This window comes from Falco cherrug, chromosome 1, assembly GCF_023634085.1.
Source record: "Falco cherrug isolate bFalChe1 chromosome 1, bFalChe1.pri, whole genome shotgun sequence".
Lineage (NCBI taxonomy): Eukaryota > Metazoa > Chordata > Aves > Falconiformes > Falconidae > Falco > Falco cherrug.
The window spans coordinates 27,023,657-27,044,530 of record NC_073697.1 but is presented as its reverse complement, the minus strand read 5'-3'; the positions used below and the strand labels follow the sequence as shown (position 1 = coordinate 27,044,530).

At 39.6% G+C, this 20,874-nt stretch overlaps 1 protein-coding gene across 6 annotated transcripts in view; it reads left to right on the top strand.

The window, feature by feature from the left end:
• N4BP2 (NEDD4 binding protein 2) overlaps positions 1–20,874 on the top strand; it is a 43,989-nt gene that overhangs the window by 889 nt on the left and 22,226 nt on the right. Inside the window, exons 2-8 of one of the 6 annotated variants that reach the window (XM_055724531.1) lie at positions 6,536–6,650; positions 6,949–7,121; positions 11,365–11,420; positions 12,701–13,039; positions 15,724–16,954; positions 17,793–17,917; positions 19,116–19,204. In XM_055724531.1, coding sequence (XP_055580506.1) covers positions 12,823–13,039; positions 15,724–16,954; positions 17,793–17,917; positions 19,116–19,204 — 1,662 coding nt within the window. In that variant the 5' untranslated portion in view covers positions 6,536–6,650; positions 6,949–7,121; positions 11,365–11,420; positions 12,701–12,822. Of the gene's footprint in view, positions 1–2,593; positions 4,297–6,535; positions 6,651–6,948; positions 7,122–11,364; positions 11,421–12,700; positions 13,040–15,723; positions 16,955–17,792; positions 17,918–19,115; positions 19,205–20,874 lie in introns of those variants that run through there. The other 5 variants (XM_005435241.4, XM_055724550.1, XM_055724515.1 and 2 more) reach the window with 5 other exon arrangements.

The window sequence follows — 20,874 nt, the reverse complement described above, 5'->3', positions numbered from 1 at the left end:
TCGGGGGCGGGGAGGCAGCCGGCTCCCCCGGCGGCTGCGGGCAGCCTTCCCGCGCTGGTGGCTGCGCGGAGGCACCCCTGGATGCGTACCCGCGTCGCGGCGGGCCTGGTGTCGCTGAGGGGCCCGTCCTTAAGCGTCACTGTAGAGGAGTTGCCAGCGGGTGGGAGGGGAGGCAGCGGGGCGGGTGCTGCGCGGCGGGGCCCGCCCGCCAGCCGGGGGCTCGCCGCGGGTGTTGGGCCCCCGCTAGCAGCCGCCCTGCGCGGGGAAGGGGCCGGGGCAGCCTCCTCGCTGGCGGCCCGTGGGTCCCTGCGCCGCCGGACTGAGGCCGCCGCTCGGGACTGCCCTGCGCAGGGGCCTTCCTGTGGGCCCACGGCTGGAGCAGCCTGGGAGGGCCGCGGCCCGGCCTGCCCTGCCCCGCCGGCAGCCGCGGCCTGTGCGGCGGCACCGGCTGCTGGAGGCGAGGTCGGGGCTGGCGGGTCGGTGGGAATGCCTCGCCCGTTTGTCCCCAGCAAGTGATGTGGAGCGGCCGTCAGCCTTAAAAGCATCTCGCGAAGCTCCGCGATATAAGTTCACTCCGTGCAAAAAGAAATGAAAAAAATGTTTGTACTTTTAAGGGGTTCGTTTTGAACAGTTGTGAACTTGCTGAAACATGTTTATGGTGTGGTTATTTGTGTCCGTAGGGTAGTATTGACACGTGCTTTGGACACGATCTGGAGTTCTGCTGGTCAAGTGCCATAAGGTCACTGGGACCTAAGAGGAGGCTGACTTCAAAGGAGTCACTTCCCCATATTTATTATTACTTCTCTTATCTCTTGTTCTAAATGACTAAGATCAGTTCGATTCTTAAGAGACACTTAAAACGTTTTTATACAGCATCTTGATAAAGTTTAGCATGCATCTCAGGTCTTTCAGTAGGACCTTGTGAAAAGATGAGAATAATTCATATGGAACTTAAAAAAACTTCCAGAAGTATTTTGGGTATTTGAGGTAAAGAACAGAGAAGATCATCAGGTGGCTTTTCATCCATTTCACCTTCACTGCAATAAAAGCTTTAGCTAATACATCTTGGGATGTGATTGGAGAGCCAAAGGTTGAGATGAACCTGAAGCAAATTACAGAAATGCAGAAAAATTGAAGTATGGTATACATTTGTAAGCATGAGAGTTTTATCCCTGATTTAGCTGGGTAGAGTCACCACGGCAAGGGCAGGGCTTGCTTGTCGTGTGTTTGCAGCACTTTGCAGCTGCATTAGTTTCTGTTCCTATGGATTATGTGAAGAGCTTGTGAAGGAAGTTCAACAGCATCAAAGCACACCTTAGAAATCCTTTAATTTATTAAGCCTATAATTTAATTCCTTATCGGCTTTCCCCTGTTGAGCTTTTGTTTTGGTTTTAACTGTGGAGTTGTATTTTTTTCTGGTGGTCTTGTTTACTTTTTTCTTTTTTTTCTTTCTTTTTTATTGATATTAAGGCATTTCAGCAGGGGAAGGCACTGATGTAGAGGGAAGTAAGGATCTCTGTGTTAAGGAATGTGAAAGTGCAGTAGTACCTGATAAAACTGTGAGCCTAGACATGGTATTAGGAAACATCTCTGGTATGCTTACAGCTGTACAGCTGTTTCACTTTAGTGATATAGATGGATTGTCACATAAAAGAGCATTATGTTGTCTTGAATTAGTGTATAAATATGTTGTAATAGGGACTTCGGAGGGTTCTAGTTCCAAGGTGTTGTGTGGTCTCTTGTCTTTCACTCCTACCTGTGTACTGATCTGTAGTATATGCTAAATGGCCAGTGTAATTGGTCTAATTATTATTTTAAACAGAGTTCTGATGCATGTGAATTCAGCTCTGGTAAAAGTTTCTGAATTTTTAGTCCTTGAGTTTTAGGAAGTTGTTGCCTTTGTTTTTCTTATAGAGGCTCTGCTACTATAAAAATGTCAATGGGGTGTTAATTAGCTGTCACATTGCCTCTCAGAATTAAATAAAGTTATACACTGATATTTTCTCCTGAATACAGCCATCATTATGGAAAAGGTTAAGTTTTTCACTCATGATTCCACTGGGTTTTTTAATCTACCAGTGGGTTGGTTTATGTAACTGATCTGTGTTCCATCTCAAAAATTGCCTGTGTTAAATCACCATTTAAAACTATTTAAGTGGACCTTGCTTATGTTTTTTACACTATTAGGAGGTGAAGTCATGTGAACTACCTTCTGAAGGTAAATGACAGGTTTAAGTCTGTGTCAAGTAAGTAATGACAGTCATTTGAAGGCTGTAAGCTTGGAGTACATAGATCAGGATGAGGTCATCCATCTATCTGTGGTTTACCTTAAGCTCAAAATATTTATTATCTTGTTAATAGCTGTGTAATGGCTGTGTGTGCGCTGTGTTCAGCTGGTTTAGTGGCTTCAGCAGTGTAAGTGCACTTGAACGTATGAAGTTTGGCCTGGTAGGTCTGTGCAATGTAGTTTCCAGCATAGGCCCTGATATGTGATTCCCTGCCCCCCCACACCCCCCCCGTATTTGGGATGTCTACATAAATAAGCTCATTCCTGTCTTGCTTTCTTTATGTAATATGGTTTCTTTCATTCTTTTTAAAATTATAATTGTATAATGCAACTTGAATTGGTGTAAGTTGGTGAAGTGTATTATGTCGTACTGTGTTCCTGTTTGGGAAATTCTGGAGCGGTTCTCATGTTGCTCTTGTATGTGGACAATCAGCAAAGTTCACAAACTGCTTTATGTCTCTTTTCAACCTGACGACTCAGCTTCCTGATGTGGCCACTACTGCTCTGAGCTCACTACTTGATAGATAGCACCATGGTGAAAAATCTGCTTTATGTTCCAGCGCACCTTCAGGTCCGATGTTCTGGTAGTCATGATTTCTCTTCAGTCTCCTGTTCTTGCGAGTGCTTTCTGCAAACCTGAATGCATCTTCATTTTGTTTCTGTATTTGAGCCCATGCTGCAGTTGAAAAAATTCTTGTGCTTCAGCTTTGTTGCAGTGTGCAGCAAACCTTCATTCAGAGTCACAGAACTGAGAACTGTAAGGCTGTTTGGAGCGAAGTGGCAGCTGGGGATCACCAGAGTGCAGCACTGTATATGCATCAGGGACTTGAAGGTCTTAAGCAGACCTTCAGGTAGGAGGAGATTATACTGCTGAAAGCTGGCCAGACAGTGCTGCTTTGAATTGTTCTATCACACACAAGGGAAAGGTGTGCAGCTGAGAAGCCTTTGTTATGTGGAAGCTCCAGAACCAAGACCTGGTAGCATTGCAGCCCAGTCGTGTTAGAGTTGCAGCGTCATCTTTAAGAAAAAAGTAAACCTGTCTTCATTTGCATCAACAGCTAAAGCAAACCAATATTTGGGAAGGTAGCATTTGCATTTATTGCTAGCCCTAACTGCTGCCAGTGCAGAAAACGCTAAATAGGTGTTGTTTTAATGTTCTGCTTTTCTTTCCTCCATGATGCTGCCTGCGTGTGTGTGTCCATGATAATAAGCATCACCTGTGATCTTCAGTAATAGTCCTCTTTTACAGTATCTCATCTTGATGGAACCAGTCCTCACCCTTGCTGCTGTCCTTTTGCTGGCTTTCCAAGAACTCAAATAAATGCTCATCCTTTGGCCAGGTCTCATCTCAGTCACAGAAAAAAACCCACCCCAAAATTCTGAAGAAACAGAAAACAGTAATACAGCAGTATGAAAATTAACCTTGTTAGGACAGTCTTGCTCAGCTTTGTAATGTTTTATTTTCCTTTTTTTTATAAGCCTCGAATATTTTGTGCATTAGACTATATCATAGCTTCTTAGCTAGATATTGCCAGAGTTGCCGTTTATAAAAGATTACAAGCTATTTCCAGCAACTCACAGAGGCACCAAGTCTTGACAGGCACAGCTTTCTTTATGGGTTTTTTTCAGAGTGAGGTATGAAAGTTCATCTGGAGAGTATGTGAAAAGAAATACTGTTGTGCTAAGGAACTGTAATTCTGCAGAGATGTGTTACTTTTATTCACTGCCCTTCAGGCTGACTTTTGGACAGGGTCTCTAGAAACATGGTGTGGGCAAGTCACAGCTCCAGCTGGCAGGAATTCTCTTTTTCTCTTTCCAAATCTCTCTCTCTAGCTGTTTTAGAATGTGGAGTGGGAATACAATCTTAAGCAGTAGTACTGATTGTGGAAGGACCACCATAACCACAAATCTGGTCTTCTTCATTGCAGCCTGTTACATTGCTCTGGGGGCTGGACATAGGTCACAGTGAAGCAGCTGTGTGGAGTCTGCACTGGGGACAGACAGCCCAGGTAGCCTGCGTGTTCTGTTTCCTGGAAGACCTCTCCTCAAAGCTGAGTTTGGCGCGGGCATGGGCATGTGTAACCTTTAGTTCAGCATGCTCAAGTAGGGCTGTGAGCTGTATGCGAGGCTACTAAAGAACGTGGGAGAGAAGCTATAAAAGGATGTGGTATGTCTAAGCTCTCTTAGGGCTGGTAAGACATTTTGCAGATACTCATATTATTTGCTGCAAAAAACCCCAAATACAAGCAACAACCCTCTCTACCTAAACAAGGAAAACAGCTGCTTGTTGATTTTTCTAGCTTGTTGGGCTGTGTGTTTGCACACTCCATAATCCCAGTGCCGCTTACTTTCTTGCTGCGTCCCAAGCTTTGACCTTCAGGACACAGCAAAAGGAAACCGAGTACGAAAGTAGTACTTATCAAGCAGAGCTGGTGCTGGAGAATGCGCTTACTGGTGGCTCCCTACTACTGCCTTTCTGCTTTAATCTTGTGTATGCTGCAGGAGATCTGCCTGTCTGGGAGCTTGTGCTCACCTGAATGGAGGGCCCCTAGCAAGAGCAGCTTCCTGGCTTAAAAGGAAACCTTGTGTTGTGGAGTTTGACAGCTTCTGTCACCTGTGAAACACCACCTGACTGTCACTGCAGGTTGACTTGTGATGTGGCATGTGGAGAAGAGCTTTTGAGTCATTCCTAGCAAATAGGGCTCTGATGTTCCTAAAAGTTTTATTTACTTACTAAGCATCTACTTTGGAGGAGTTTGTGCTGGTTTTGTACTCTTGAACTGTGTGTGTATTTGGACAAAGTTTTTGTTTTGTACTCAAAGCAAGATTTATTTTTTGCAGCTGCTTCAAAAGAATCTGTCTCTGGTCCAGGCCATACACAAGGCTTAAAAATCACAAAAGTGGAAAAAACTCCTGGCAGAACAGATTGCCTAAAGCAAGTGTATTGAGACATATATGTCAGTGACTTGCACTTTGATGGAATTTGATGTGAAAAAGAGGACCTTAGTTAAAATTGTTGAAAAAGCCAAAGCCCTTGGAACAATCAGTGGGAATAGCAGAGTGGATGAAGCAAAAAAGCAGAAAAGCTGCTTGAAATGTTTTTAAAAGCACTTTGTCTCTAGCTGGGTATAGATTTTCACATTAAATAACAGAGCATTTAGGTGGCCTGTTCAGTTGCTGGCTGCTGGCAGAAATGGAAAAATGCAAAAGGCTCCCAAACTGTCTCCTTTGCTACTCTTAACGCTTATTGAGAAAAATCTGCTGGAAGGCATTTCCTTTTTTCTTCCCTTTTTTACCTTCTGTTTTTTAGAGAGGGGGCTCAGATGTCCAGAAAGAAAAGCTGCTTGTTTTGTAAATACAGCTAGAGAGTGCAATGATTGGGTCTGTTTGATTTTTTTGGCTGCTTTTTTTCTCTTGTGCTTGTATTTAAATACTTAATTGTTTTGTTCCATTTATGAGACTTCAAAGTGCAAGTGAGCAAATCTGGAAATAACCTTTGTATTTTCGTGTGTGTTAGTAGAGCCTGATTCGGAAAGCAGAAATCTGAGCAGTGGAAGTAATGTAGCATTACAGTGTTATCAGGTACACTTCAGCATTTCTGTTGTGTTCTAGGTTGAATTTATATTCAGAGGTTAAATGTTCTATAAAACTTCTGAATGGCTTTTCAGCCTTTTCTGGTGTGTTTTCTGTGAAGCAACATGGTTGAGAGTGGGGTAGATAGCATTCTCTGCCTGCAATCTGTCCTTTACTTTGTAAATTTGGATTCTCATCTTGAAGTTCTTGCTTACGTGATGTGCTCTGCAGTTTTGATGGCAATTCTTAATGCTTTGGAGCAGTGGAATGAGGTTAGATGAAAAGCAGGAGACTGGTTTCTCAGTCTCTTGTGAGGACTGCTATGAAGTAATTGAGCCATCAACGTGCCATGTTAGGAGTGCTACAGAATATTTGTTCCAAGTTCTTTACCTGATTTAGGTGTGTATACCCACATATGTATGTGGGTTTGGATTTTTTCCCCCCAGTTTATTTTAACATGATTCAAAGCACAAGACTGTTGTCAGGAAAGTGAGCTCTAGACTAGTACATACATTAGAATTAAGTCAGGCTTTGAATAGACCTAACTTCTTTGGTATGTATGCAGTGGATTAGGAGTTAGTAGCCACTTCAGTGAACAGCACTGCAGTTTTTTAGCATCAGTAAGACATTGCAAATTAGTGGTGTAAGTAACATATTCTGATTTTGATGTACCAGGTTTTATTTGCCTAATTCCACACGTGATGGAACGAATCTTTTCTTGACCAGCATGGATATGTAGACCTTTTCAAGATGGTTAAGAGCTGTGGTGAAGAACCAAGTGGGATGACAAGTGAGGAAGCTTACTTTTATTCCTAACTAATTTTGCTGCCATTATGTTATTTCTTTACCTGATGTAAGTCAGCTTTTTTGGATGAGAAATCAGTAGTTGAAATCAAGTAGGTATTCTTATCCTCAGGAAAACTTACATTTGAGCTCAACTTGGCGTGTTGGGTACTTTGTCAGTAAAATGTCAGCTGTACTTAATGTACTAAAACCAATTATGTGTATTACTCGGTGTTAAAACTTGCTTAAAGTTGTGTGGTGTAAAACATCAATTTTAATTTGTGTTCTGATCATTTCTTTGTCAGGAGGGAGCATCCACTTCTGCTGACATCTGATTTGTATGTTTGAAAATATGGTTTCCTGACAGAAGAGTGTGTTGTATTTTTTAACAGCATATCTTTAATAGATGTGCCATCAGTGGTGGTTTCGGAAAGATGAGAAGGCACCCATTGCGGGGCAACTCGGTGAAGCTGAAAATGTAAGTTCTATGCCATTACTATTTTATTTGAATTACAAATACAGGTGCTTTTTTTTCCCAGTCTCTCCAGCATGTCAGTATATGTGTGTGTGTGTGTTTTAAAAGCCAGAAGATTCAAATGAACATTATATTCTAAATATTTTATGTAGTTTGAAATTAAAAATATGTTTAAAAATTCCAAACCCCAACCAAAATAAAAAAAACCCAACCCTCAAACCAACCTCTTCTGTATCTATGGCATTAACTTCTTTAAATTGATCAGAGGAATCTGAGAATACATATAAATCAGGCAGCTTTGGTGATATTGGTTGAATGTTACATTGTGTCAAGGCTGGAGACTTCCTTTGTCCTTAAAGAAGGAAAAGAAGTAATGTTTATTAACTTATTTGTCATTTGAACTTGATCACAGTTCAGCCAGGAATTCCTGTGCTGCTGAATGCTTTTAGTAAACCTTGAATTGTAGTTAGAATATGTTTCTGGTCTGTTTGCTTAAAAAATAAGTTCTCATAAGGACTTTGGAAAATTATGTTTACTGCTGATTGTTTCCCAGTGCAGTAGCTCTGATTTGAAGAGCTTTGTTGCTGACCTCAATATCAACTAACTCACTTAAAAAGTTTAGAATATTTCTTCCTTTATTTCTTCCTTTATTCTGTGTTCTGTCTCTTCTTGAATACTACCTGTTTCCTTCTCTTCCTATGCTTGAGTTCATATGTGTAATAGGACTTGCAGTCAGTCCACTCTACTCGAGAATTTTGATGCATCTTGAAAATGCCAAGCTACCATGTGTGGTTTCTAAGAAGACACCCTAGTGTAAAAGATGTAGGAGATGTGTCAGGCCTTCATTAGATGTTTATTCAGAAACTGCATATACATTTTCATGTTACGCTGAAAATGAAACAGCAATGGATGTCTCAAGCCTGAGACTTACTGTTTTTCCAGAAATGTTAGAACAGTAAGATGGTGCCTGATACTGTTTTATCTTTGTCTGTTAGCTTTTGGTTTTGTCTGTTCTTGTAAAAATACAACAGTATATAGCAGTTCTTAGAAACCAGGGGGGAGTTTCTAGCTTTGGAAAATAAAAGATGTTTAGCTGGACAAATTTGATGTAGCTTCAGCATAAACGTGACTTATGCCTTTTAGCTTAATTTTAGAAAATGCATTTGTTTTTTTAGTTCTTCAGAGTTCTAGGATAATTTTTCACAGCAAATTTGCTGATATAACAGTCGTGGTTAGCAATATGATGGCTTATGTATGACAAGTCTATGTTAGCAGCTATTTCCTAACATAAATGAAATCTTATTAAAACCAGCAGATTTAGTTTTGAGGGTCTAGGGGATTTTTTTTTCCCCTGTGGTTTTTTGTTTGGATCGTTTGTATTTTTTGAATTCTTTAGATTGTGTCATATGAAAGAGTACACTTCGAATTTTTCTAAAGACAACTTACAATTATGTTCAAGTTACATTTAAAGTTACAGTTTGCTTTGCCTGTGTTAGAGCCTGGAGGGGTTTTTTATTTACACTTTTTCCCCTTAATGTTGAGGAGTCTGACCAGGATGACCATTACATTCCTGCTATGTTGGATTAATTTATTCTACGGACAGTTGTATTAATGAAAATAAAATGGAACCTTTTGGAAAGGTGTCTGCAAGGGAATTCCTTTGCAGTAAGTACAGTGATGTAAATTCACTCCATGATTTATGGAAGAATTTTCGTGTATATTTTCCTAAGCCTGTAATGCTGCCTCAGTTAGTTTATCACTTTAGGTATAAGAGTTCAAAAGTTGAGGGTGAGTGGGTGGGAACTTGCATATTTTTCCTCATCTGTATAATTGCCGGACACTTTGCATTTATTAGAAACATTGGTCATGTTTCTTTCTGCTAGGGAATTATAAACATAGTCTTACAACTAGTTTATGAAACAATTGGTTTTCCTTTCACTGGAAAGGAAAGTTTTGAATATTGTTAGTAAGAAGCTGGGATTGAAACTTGAGGTCTTGGTCCATCCTCTTGCTGTGCCAGGTCGGCCACTTCTCTACACTTCATTGTTCTGTCTGTCAAACAGAAAAGAAAAATGTGTTATATTAGGTTGATTTTGTCAGTGCCTGCCTGCTTCTGTAAAGCCTTCTGTAAAGACTGGCTTGCCTGTAATGGATGCTGATCTCTGCCTGCAGAATGTCTGTGATGCATGTATCCAGCTTCTTAGGGGTAGCAGTACAGAAACAGGCAACATCTGAGGCTCATAATCTATCAGGAATAAAGTCTGGTCAGCTAGAAAGATGATGACATTAAAGTACCCTGATCTGACAAGTCTGCTTTTTCTTTTCTAGGTTGGTAGGGTTTGAAAATTATCTTATTTTGTAGAGAATGCTGGTAGCTTAATATCTCTTTTATTTGTAAGATTGCTTAATTTGGAAGGTAGTTTTCATGCGGGCAGATTTTTGTACATGTGCTTGTATGTGGCAGTTGAATTACATTGGGAGGAGATCCTTAATGTCTGGAGATGTGTATTTCTGAAGAATTATGAGTCAGGAGGTGCTCATGGATTTTGTTTTGCATTGTTTTTAAAGGTGAAGTTGAGACTGCCACAGGAGTATTGTTTTTCATCAGTGCTGAAATGAAACAGCTGTTGGCTCTTAATTGCATGTGTGTCGAACGGCAGTACCCAGAACTGACTAGTGAACCTCCGAGTATATTGCAGCCTCTGGCTAATTGTCTAGAATTCCCTTTCAGTGTGTTCAGCACAGCGCTGCTCTTATAAATCATTATGTTATTACAACTCCATTTTCATCTGGGGGGGGGGAACAACCCTCATCCACAGCAAACTACAGACTGATTAATTTATGTTGTCCAGAGCCAATGAATATAGCTGGTGTGCAGGTCTGGTTAGTCAAAATTATTTCCTCTTTCACAGTAAACTGATTTTCAAAAAGAGAAACGTGAATACCTGAAAAGGCAAGTCCCTAGATAAAATCGCCGGTAAAGTTCAAGGCATGCCCCTAAAAGCAAGTGAAAATTACTCCTTTCAGTTGAGCGTGTCAGTGTTTTCTCTTATGTAATACAGTACAGTTTGCTTTGTATGTGTGCAGGCATCTATTTTTGTATACTTCCATTGTGCTTGGTAATTTCAACGGAAGATACCGCCCAGGAATCTGTCCTGGAGTTTCATTGAAAATATTGTGGTAGATAAAGGAGATTCTGTGAAAATATCTGTCTACAACACTGGCCATAGTAAATACCTTGTTTAAATGAAATCCTGGGCAATGCTGACCTATGTTTTTGGTAGGTTTAACAGTTTCTACAATTTTACTAAAGCTTTAGTTGGAAAGATGGAACAAAATGTGGATCTGTGCATTGCCGTAGCACACATGGATGTAGCAGGAGTCACCAAGGTTTTGACCTGTGTGTAAGTTCTGAGGTGACTGATGTCTTTTTCTCTTCTGCCGCCTTTTCCCTTTTGTGATTAATTGCAATAAGCAGTTTAGGCCTCAATAATCCTGAAGCAATGTACTGTAAATTCACTGACTGAGATTCATGCAGACACACAAGTGTGTGGCTTCACTAGGTCGTTAAAGTATCCTAATATACAGTGGGATACACAGGCTAATGCAGGAAATACTTCACTATAACATATGACCTTCCCAGTGTAAGGCAATTGATTGTTAAAAGTCAGCTACAGAGCATGTGTTTTCAGCAGCAGGTCCTTACGGGATTGATTGTTATAAGAGAGCTGGATTAAAACATTGACAACACTTGGAGCGTTCTGCTTAAAGTCTCTTGGTGCTCAGTAATGTCAAGGTGCATGAATACCTTCCTTGCAGGAATTTTTTTTTGTCACTGAATTTGTTTTAGTTGAGGAACGATCGCATTTTTTAGCACTGACACATTGTGTGAAGTGAAGTCTCAACCTTTCTTTTCTGGCTGGAGGATGAATCAATTAGAAATTCAAGTTTGGAAAATGTGACTTGCTATAATTTTTTTAAAATTTTTTTGCTTGAATACTTCTTTTGTGACAGTGAAGAATGGTGTAAGGATGTCTAATCAGAGAGGTGAACCAAAAAAAGTATAATGGAAAAAACAGCTGCAATTGTCCCAGCTCAGCCTAGCTAACTAGCATGTTCCACTGTCATTTCTCCTTTGTTTTTGGAAGTTGACCTCTTCCTTTTCCTGTGTTCTGTTTTCCTTGCACATTTCAGACTTCCTTTACTTCTTCATTGTTCAGACTTCTGTCTCATTTGTCTGTTTAAGGTCTATATACATATGGTAGGAACTTCTGGGATCCTGGAATTGTCTGTTCTTCTTAGGTAAATATCTATGACTTGGGAACATAGCAGCCCACCCTCTTCTAAACGATACTTTTCGTCGTTGCTGGACGAGGTCGCTAGAGAATAATGGAGAAGTGCTGTCTGATCTGGCATTATCATTTTTGTGCCAGTGATACAAGGAGGGAAGAACTAAGTGAACTTGGAAGTGTTGCTGTTGATTTATCTGCACAAGTTGAATTGGTCATCACTGGCAAAATAATCTTTATATAGTATTTTATGACCTACACAGTGACTTTATCGCTACATAGTGACTCTGTGCTGTAATTAACCAGATTCTGAGCGTTAGCAGGGTTTGCTAGTCCTCTGAATTATTATTTGTAAAAATTATAAATTAGTTTATTATGAGCATCACTAGAACACAACAGAGCTTTCGTGTTATTTGATATAAAGAAAAAAGTGAGACCATGCCATACTCTGTGCTTGTACTTCAATTAATAATTACTTTCCTTTTCTATACAAGATTAATGCAGTAATTGCAGTTGTTACAGATTCCATAATGTTTTAACTAGATGTATTCAAAGGCTTTATGGCAGAAGGTGGGGGTGGTGGACAGAAGTCTTTTCCTGTTTAATGGTGCTTAAAGCTGTAAGGTGTTTTTAACAATTAAAAAAATCCCCACATATGCTGAGGTCGGAACACACTTTCGGAAGTCATGTGGTTCAACTCACCTACTCAAGCAGGGTCACCTGAAACAGGCTGTTCAGAGTCATGTTCAGTCAGGTTTTGAGAATCTGCATGGTTGGAAACTCCACAGCTTCTCTGAGCAACCTGTGCCAGTGTTTGAATGTTGAAGAACCCCAGCTGTTTATTCTTGAAAAAAATCATGGGGGTGGGAAAGTCATGAAGAACTTCTGGAAGATTTGGAGATGTCTATTTTCCAGTACTTATATAAAAGGAGAAAGAAATCTGAATTTTAAAAATATAAGTGTTCCATAATGTTAACTGGTCATCAGTAGGTGTTAGCAGAGGAGTATTTGTGAACTGGCAGCCTTGCATTGATTCCTTTACTTTTCTGGATTTTTCTTTTAAACTCCATTTTATTTGTTCTCTCTTCCAGACACAGATTCAGTATCTAGTTAGTTGGGAAATAAGGCTGCTATTTAGCTGTCAGCCATTTAAAAAGAAGAAAGGCAGCCTTCTAGAAAATGTTTTCCTGGATGCTTATGTATTTTTTTTGATCTTTTTAGCTATCTAAATAGGAGATGTGGAAATGTGACTGTGTATTTTACGAAAATTTCTCTGTTCTCTTTTTTTCCCAGGTCTGCTATTTCTGTTATGTGCAGCCCGGTTACAAGAGGGTTTTTGTGATTTCTGAGCTTGGTGGTCTCAGCCTCATGTCAACAAACTCAAACGAAAAGCAAGCTGATTTTTAGAAAACAAAATGCCACGGAAAAGGAAAACTGGTGGAAGTCCTTCTCGGAAGATTGGCAGTTCTGACAGAACTGCTGTTGCTGTATCCCAAGGGGACTCTAGCCACTCAGTGTCACAAGCAGTGCATAGTGTCAATAAGGAAGAGCTCTTCAACAGCATGTCGGAAATGTTTTCTGACCTAGATCCCAGTGTGGTTTATATGGTTCTGTCTGAATGTGATTTTAAAGGTAAATAAGGTACAGTTGGCATTACAGTTGTGTTCCATGCGCAGACAGCTTTTAACTAGGGTGACTCCAGAAAAGCTGGTGTGGGTGTTGCAAGCATATTTGTGAGTTGAGCTTTTAATGAGTAGGTGAGTCATAATATTTTGAAATTTTATAGCTCTTTCCATGCAAGATTCTTCAGGTTTGACAGTGTTTTGGTGAGGCTGGTAATTTGCAGTAGCACTGTGCTCCATAAATGGAGGTACAGTTTAAGTGGCTTATTCAGTGACACAGAGCAGGCAGCGGTAGAGTTGTGAGAATCTTTTTTTTGTGATTAGTGTGCTGTATCTCCTAGATGTGTTAACTGTTCTGCAGGAGGGGTATTTTATGTTCTAGATCACAATTTTTTAAGATAATGGACACTGGTCCTGGCAAAATTTGCTTTTCACAGAATTACAGCATAGTCAGGGTTGGAAGGGACCTCTGGAGATCATCTAGTCCAGCCCCCTGCTAAAGCACATTCTCCTAAAGCAGGTCGCACAGTCGCATCCAGGTGGGTTTTGGATGTCTCCAGAGAAGGAGACTCCACACCTTCTCTGGGCAGCCTGTTCCAGTGTTCTGTCACCTTCAAAGTAAAGAAGTTCTTCCTCTACTCAGATGGAACTTCTGTTGCTGCAGTTTGTGCCCATTGCCCCTGGGCACCACTGAAAAGAGCCTGGCCCCATCATCCTGACATTCACCCTTAAGATATTTGTATGCACTGGTAAGATCCCCTCTCAGTCTTCCCTTCTCTAAACTACACAGGCCCAGCAGTCTCAGCCTTTCCTCACCAGGGAGATGTTCCAGTCCCCTGATCATCTTCATAGTCTTCTGCTGGACCCTCTCCAGCCATTCCCTGTCTCTGTTGGACTGGGGAGCTGAGAACTGGATACAGCACTCCAGGTGTGGCCTCACCAGGGCAGAGCAGAGGGGCAGAATCACCTCCCTCGACCTGCTGGCCATGCTCCTCCTAATGCCCCCCAGGACCCCACTGGCCTCCTTGGCCACCAGGGCACACTGCTGGCTCATGGGCAACTTGCTGTCCCCCAGAACTCCCAGGTCCTTCTCTGCAGAACTGCCTTCCAGCAGGTCAATCCCTAGCCTGTACTGGCACATGGGGTTATTCCTTCCTAGATGAAGGACCTTACACTCACCCCTGTTGAACTTCATTAGGCTCCTCTCTACCCTGCCCAGGTCTCGCTGAATGGCAGTGCAGCCTTCTGGTGTATCAATAATACGTATCAGTAATTCCTTAAATACTTGAGTTGAGCTTTTGTTTTACTTTCTGTTTTGCTCTGTAATCTTGTCATCTCCACTGAGGATTAGTTTTTGTAGGATAAATTGTGTTTGTCATGTTGAATTCTCTGTAGCCTTGCTAGGACTATGTTTCTTCCCCTGTATTCTGCCAAACTACCTATCTACCTCTCCTGGTGGACTGTTCTCATGTCTGTGCCCGGTCCTTCCTATGCTTTTGTAGTTTTAAAGTTCTGTATATAAGTTCATTTGCTTGTAATAAAAGTAATGGATGAGATGCTGGATAGAAACATCCGAGGAGTTATTTAGCAGGGGAATAAGTCACATATAGAGCATTTTAATCAATCTGTGTTTATATGATCAGGTGTAATTAGCTGAGATTTTTCTAAGAATGTTTGCAAAGAGGGCAGAGTTTGGCATTTTTTTAATATGTATGAAAGCTAGGTAGCCATTAAAAGGACTGCTGTTATTGCCGTTTTTACCTTAAATTGTATGGAGTTTATAATGTAATAGCTCTCATGTTTCTGTGATTGTTGTTCCTTTTAAAATTGAAATTGATGGAATTGCTGATTCGTGCTTTGAACTCAATAAGATTTATATTTATCAAAGTAACAGATTTATGTAGAAGGTTACTGGAGAATTCAGTAAACACACTGAGTTCATTATTATGTACTATTAACAGTAGTTTAAAATTTGAAAGATTAGCATCTTTTCATATGAGTAGTAATAAATTGCTGTCATATAGCAGGGAAGATGGAAGGACAAGGAAGATTTTATTTAACATGTGCAGAAAGAATTGGACTTAGGCTTCCTGCTACACTGTCTTTTAGGAAAACAGAAGCTTAGTTTTAGGCCTCAGATGGTACTTGTGCCAAGTCTTCATTTTGTTCATGTTGATCGCAGGCAACCTATACTCCATTTAGTGGCTTTACAAAGAATTAATACAGATACTGCATTTTTCTGGCTATATTAGATACGACATTTTCAATTGGACCTAGCCATAATGCATGTATTTTGCATACTTTTATCTCTTTAGTCCTCAGTAGCAGACTTTTTCAGTTCATTTTACACTATTTCACCTATATGAGATTGGTTAGAAATAAGTATCCATTTAAACACCCAGTTCTGGTATTTTTTCCAGTTATATGTAATAATTTTTAGACACTTGTTTCCTTAGTAATTTTTATGCTTATTAGGTTATTATTTTGCAATATGTTTGTATTGAGTTCTGCCTTTACTTCTGATGAGAAACAGATCAAAGGAGTTGCAGGTGCGTTAAAAGATGAATTGGTGAACTGTCTTTTGGTTGTTTCGCTAGTTGTGATGTAAACGCATTTTTTTTTACATTAACGAGTATTTATCAGCTTGTGTTTGTTCAGTTGTCCATGCTTTATTCTTTTTACCTTATTCAACAGTAGAAAACGCTATGGATTATCTGCTAGAGCTGTCCACTCATGCCAAAGGAGTAGCATCTTCAAAAACCTTGGGTTTTGATTCAGTAGCATCATCGCTAGCTCTCGTTAATCAGCAAAGATCTGTTGGAAATGAAACAATGGGGGAAAGTACTGGAGAACAAAATAATTCTGAAGAAGCAATAGAAAAGGTCCTGTCACCTGATGTGCAGCTGACTGAAGAACTGGATTCCTTAATAGAAAATGCCTTTCAGAGATACAGCTCGAGTGATGAATTGCCTAATCCTACAAATGACCAAATAGTACATAAGCACTCTGTGGAACACGATGGCTTTAATCAATTTCCTGAGTGGGAAAAATCTGATTCAGGTTGCAATGCCCTACTTTTTCCACAGCAAACAGGGACAAATAATGAGGTTTCAGAAAACTTCTGCTGCTCTCAGCCACCAGTGAGTCAGCTGAGTGTCCAGACAAGCTCACCAGCTGCATCAGACACTTCTGCACAGATCTTGGAAGATTCTGATTTTTCAGAAATACAAGTTCAGCATGGTGTAGCTTCAAAAGTCTATAAACAATTGAATGGAGAAGTATCATATGGAAATCCTGATCAGACACAAGATACTGTTTTGGATCAAAAAAGTGTGACTGCTGCTTCTGGTCAGTCTTCACAAAAACCTCTGGAACTGGGAGTAACTGCCACTGGAAATCCTAATTCAGGGTGCATGGAACAGCATGAAGTGATAGTGACTGCTTTTAACAGTCACCAGAGCAGTTCTCCACCGGAGGTGTATGTCTCTCCTGAAACATCCAGTTTCAAAACATCAAAACCTTCAGATTTTCAGCAAACTCAGCAGGGTTGTAACTTAAATTTTTCTACACTGTCATGTCAGCCTCAACAACACTGGAATCTCATGGCTCCTGTGTTTTATCCATCCAGTGGAAGTCACAGTTTTGTAACTCCTGTGGCTGTCAGTCCAGGGCAGTGGAGACGTGTTTCAGACTATAGGACATTGGAAAGAGGACTTTGTTTTTCCTCTCCAGTGGTTTCAAATGCCTGGGATAGCAACCCTTCTCTGAAGGTATGGGGAAATCAAGATAGAAACTCAAAATTGAACCTCTTGCAAGCACAGCAGCCACCTGTTTGTCACATGATGAGAAAAAAGATGCACCTTATAGGTCAAGTACTTGTTCTTCTCAGAGGTGTTCCAGGATCAGGAAAATCATATTTGGCAAGGTAGAACATCTATATTGTGAGCTTCTAAAAGAAATTGCTTAATTGTGTAAAGGATTTAGTGCAGGCAGAGGCAATTTTCTGACATGTGTAAATAGTTGTGCTTATACCCTAATTACCAGCTATGTGGTACATGCAGCATGATGAGTAACAATAATTGCAGAGGCCTGAGTTGCTTGCACCTCTTCGACCTCTAGTGGAAATTGAAATAGGAGGGGTTAGCTTTAACTTCTGTTCCTGACTGAAGGGGTTTATGTCAGCAGAGGATCACTGCAGTAGTATTAGGTGTGCTGTGTTCTTCCAGTCCCTGCTCATTTTGGGTGTTTCCTTCCAACGGAGTGGGTAGAGCTATGTCAGTTACTTTGTAGGCAGAAATTCCCCTTCTACTGTTGGAATTCTTTTGTGTAAGTAGTACACATGGAGTGGCTTGGGTTGAGTTTTTGGTTTCTTTTCCAACTCTCCAAAAGCCTAGATTGAACATAGACTCCTTTGACTGGCACTTGAAATATTTGGTGCAGTTAAGACTGTATGTGTATTTGTCAGTGTGAAAGTATGTCACTAGATGTAGATGGAGAAATACCTCCCTTGTTTTGAAATGAGACTTGTAGGGAACTTCTGTCAGCTCTTTCCCCTAGATATCCTCAGCCTTTGGAAAAGGAGGGAAATTACTATAGATCATCTTTCCCTGGAGGGTGATATTTTTTCCTTTACCTAAATTTTCTGCTTCCATTCCAAATAATCTTGGTTTTGTGCCAGAGTCTAAATGCATTTTTGTATGGTAGCAGGTATCAGGGCTGGGGAGAATGGGCGAAAAAACTATTTACTTCTTGATCTTTCACAGAGCGTTGCTTGAGGATAACCCAGGCGGAATCATTCTTAGTACTGATGATTACTTCTATAAACACGGACAATACCATTATGATCCTGATTGCTTAGGGGAAGCGCATGACTGGAACAGGAAGCGAGGTGAGAAATAAATAAGGGATTAGCTTGCTTATTTACAGTTCAATGCTTGTGTGCTGTTTAAAAGGCTGCCTGTCTTGTAATGCCTGTGTCACAGGACAAGCATTTATCCCATCATAGAAGTATTTTTTAATACATGTGTGTAAAAAGAGTATGAGCACAAACTCAGAAGTCATCTGTCCATTGTGTGTTTTGCAATTAAAAATCCCAGTGTCCTTGTCTTCAGATTTTGTCATGGTATGTATTTTGGGTTGTGTCCCATTTCTGGAGTGGTAATCTATACCATCTCCCAGAAATTTTTCTTTTGAGATGAGCCATTATATATGCATATGTGATAAGTAACAAGGATGTTGATACAAATAATACTTACACAGATATTTTCCTGCTCTTGGTTATTTTTTTTTCTCTTGAGCACTAAATTGTTGGCAAATTTAAAACAAAATTATAGGAGGAAAACAATAATATTTTTTTTCCCTTTCCATAATCGGTGTATTTTTTGATAGTGACTTCTGTTAAGCTCACCATAGCACAACTTTTTTTTTTAAGCTTTTAGTTGCTGAATTTGAACCATGATCACTTTTCTACTGTCAAATTTTGAACCAGTGGAGAAATGTGTTAATAACAAATGTGTGATTCAACAATAACTTTGATTGTTCAGATGCATTGTAACATATCTACAGAAACATGGTGCTGCATCTCAAAGCTAGTGATTCTAAACTTTTCATTACTGTGTATTTAAATTACAATAATTATTTTGATTTTTCATATTTTATGCAGTTTACAGAGTGGACTAATCTTAAGACTGTTATAAAGCCAAGAATTTTGTATGCAACAAAGAAGTCCACTTTAAGGTGATCATGTAGCTTTTTTTTTTGTAGTTTAATTTACTGATTGATTAGTCATCTTGGTGCATTTTACATTTGCATTTTCATTCCTTGACTATCATACATACGTTAATTCAAAAGAATTAATGCCATATCTCAGTAGCTTTACCGGGGGGTTGTTGGGATTTCTAAAATAAAAAGAGGGCCTCAAAACAGATCAAGCTGTGGCAAGAGTTCTTTACACAGTGGTTAATCATTATGGACTGTCTACTTTAAAAAATACTACAAATTTAGAGAATTAGTATAAATGTTATGTTTCCACCCTATTATAATGAAATTAACTACATCACATTCTTTTGTACATGTGTGTCTTTCAGCCAAAGAAGCATTTGAAATGAGAATCTCTCCTATAATAATAGACAACACAAACATACAAGCATGGGAGATGAAGCCTTATGTTTCTTTGGTTAGTATTACAATTTGATCAATGTAAAAGGGATTATTGACCAGCATGGCAGCAACATATGTTTTAAAATGAGATTGTCTTTCTCAGTCTAGCTGTTATTCCACCAGGAAGTCTGAAGATTAAAAAAAACCCAAAACAGTACATGGAATCATGTTACCCAGTGTCATATTCTGTGCACTCCTTGAGTATTGACCTGGCCTAATTTCCAACTGATAAAGCCAAGTGCTTTGCACTTGGGAGCAAAAATAAATATCGTTGGGGAAACTGAATTATGTTCCTCTTTTATATGATCAGTCAAATTATAAGCTACTGTTAAAATATAATCAGCACTAATTAATAAGAGTGATGCTTGATGCTCCGTGAAACTTGAAAACTCAGTCTTAATTTCATCCTAAATATGACAGAGACAGATACCAGCTGACCAGCTGGAGGGCTAGAGTTATCAAATGTTTCTAGCTTGCTTGAAGTTATGCAGATTTACTTAAATTTTATTGAAGTGATGTAATCAATATAATACACCTGCACTATTTTATTTTAGTAGTGTAGTGCTTTTATTTAGTGACTAAAAGTGATCTGCTTTTATTTAGTACTAAGTAAATGCAATCCATGCTTAACTTCAGAAGTTACATTCAATGATTGAAAGAACTTGGTGAACTGTTACAGATTTCTCATACTTCAGTTTTCTGGAGCTTCTCAGCTTCTAGCTTAATAGTTTTGAAATGGGCATCAGCACTTTTAGATTCTAGCTCTTACTTTGCTGTTGATCATTCGCCATTTTGGTTGGTAGTTTTAGTATTTTTTATGCTTATAGAATTGCATTGTTTGATTAACAGAAATAATATTTAATAATATTTTGGAAGTAATATTATAAAGTACATCTGGAATTTCTCCTACCATAGTATAGAAATAAATCAGTGTGTCGTACGTAGAACTGCAGATGCTCTACATGTGCTGCATGTGGTAATGGATACTGAACAGTGGGTCTTAACACAGATAATTTTTATTAATAATTTTTTTATTTTATTATTCTTGCATTTATTAACAATTGTCAGATTAACAGTTCTTTCACAATTTAATTTTTTATTTTGCTGTATACTGAAATAAAGATACAATAAAAGTTCTTCCAGGAAGTGCAGGGTTTGGTAAGGTGGTAAGAATTTTTCCTGAAAACAGGAATGGAGAGAAATGGCACGGTACTCACAGTGTTTCTCCTGATTAGACTTCGGGCTCCTTTTCTGTCATGATGAGACTGGACCATATAAGGACCAGCTACTTGCAACCCTGTCAAGTTCCCCATGTGGCAGGAAGGCTGTCCACAGTAGCTGTGTTAATGGAACCGAGTTGCTTGTTTTGGAACTGGCTCGCATCTGGTTAGCTCTGAATGTAAGCAGTGAGCTTTTCTCTGTCTTGAGAAAAGAGGCACATGCGTACTGTACTTGGGAAGAGGAGATGTTCTACCTTCTCTGAGTCAAGAATGCCGAACATTTAAAGGGATGACACAGTGACTTTTTTTCTGTGATCATGGCACACATTAATTTTACAGTAAATACAAAAACATACATGTTTTTAAAAATCTCCATTTATATAATCACAAACGAAACACTGAACGGAAGTATGTTACTTCAATGTTTAATTGGTTATGAAAAATAAAAAAACCCCACCAGCATTAA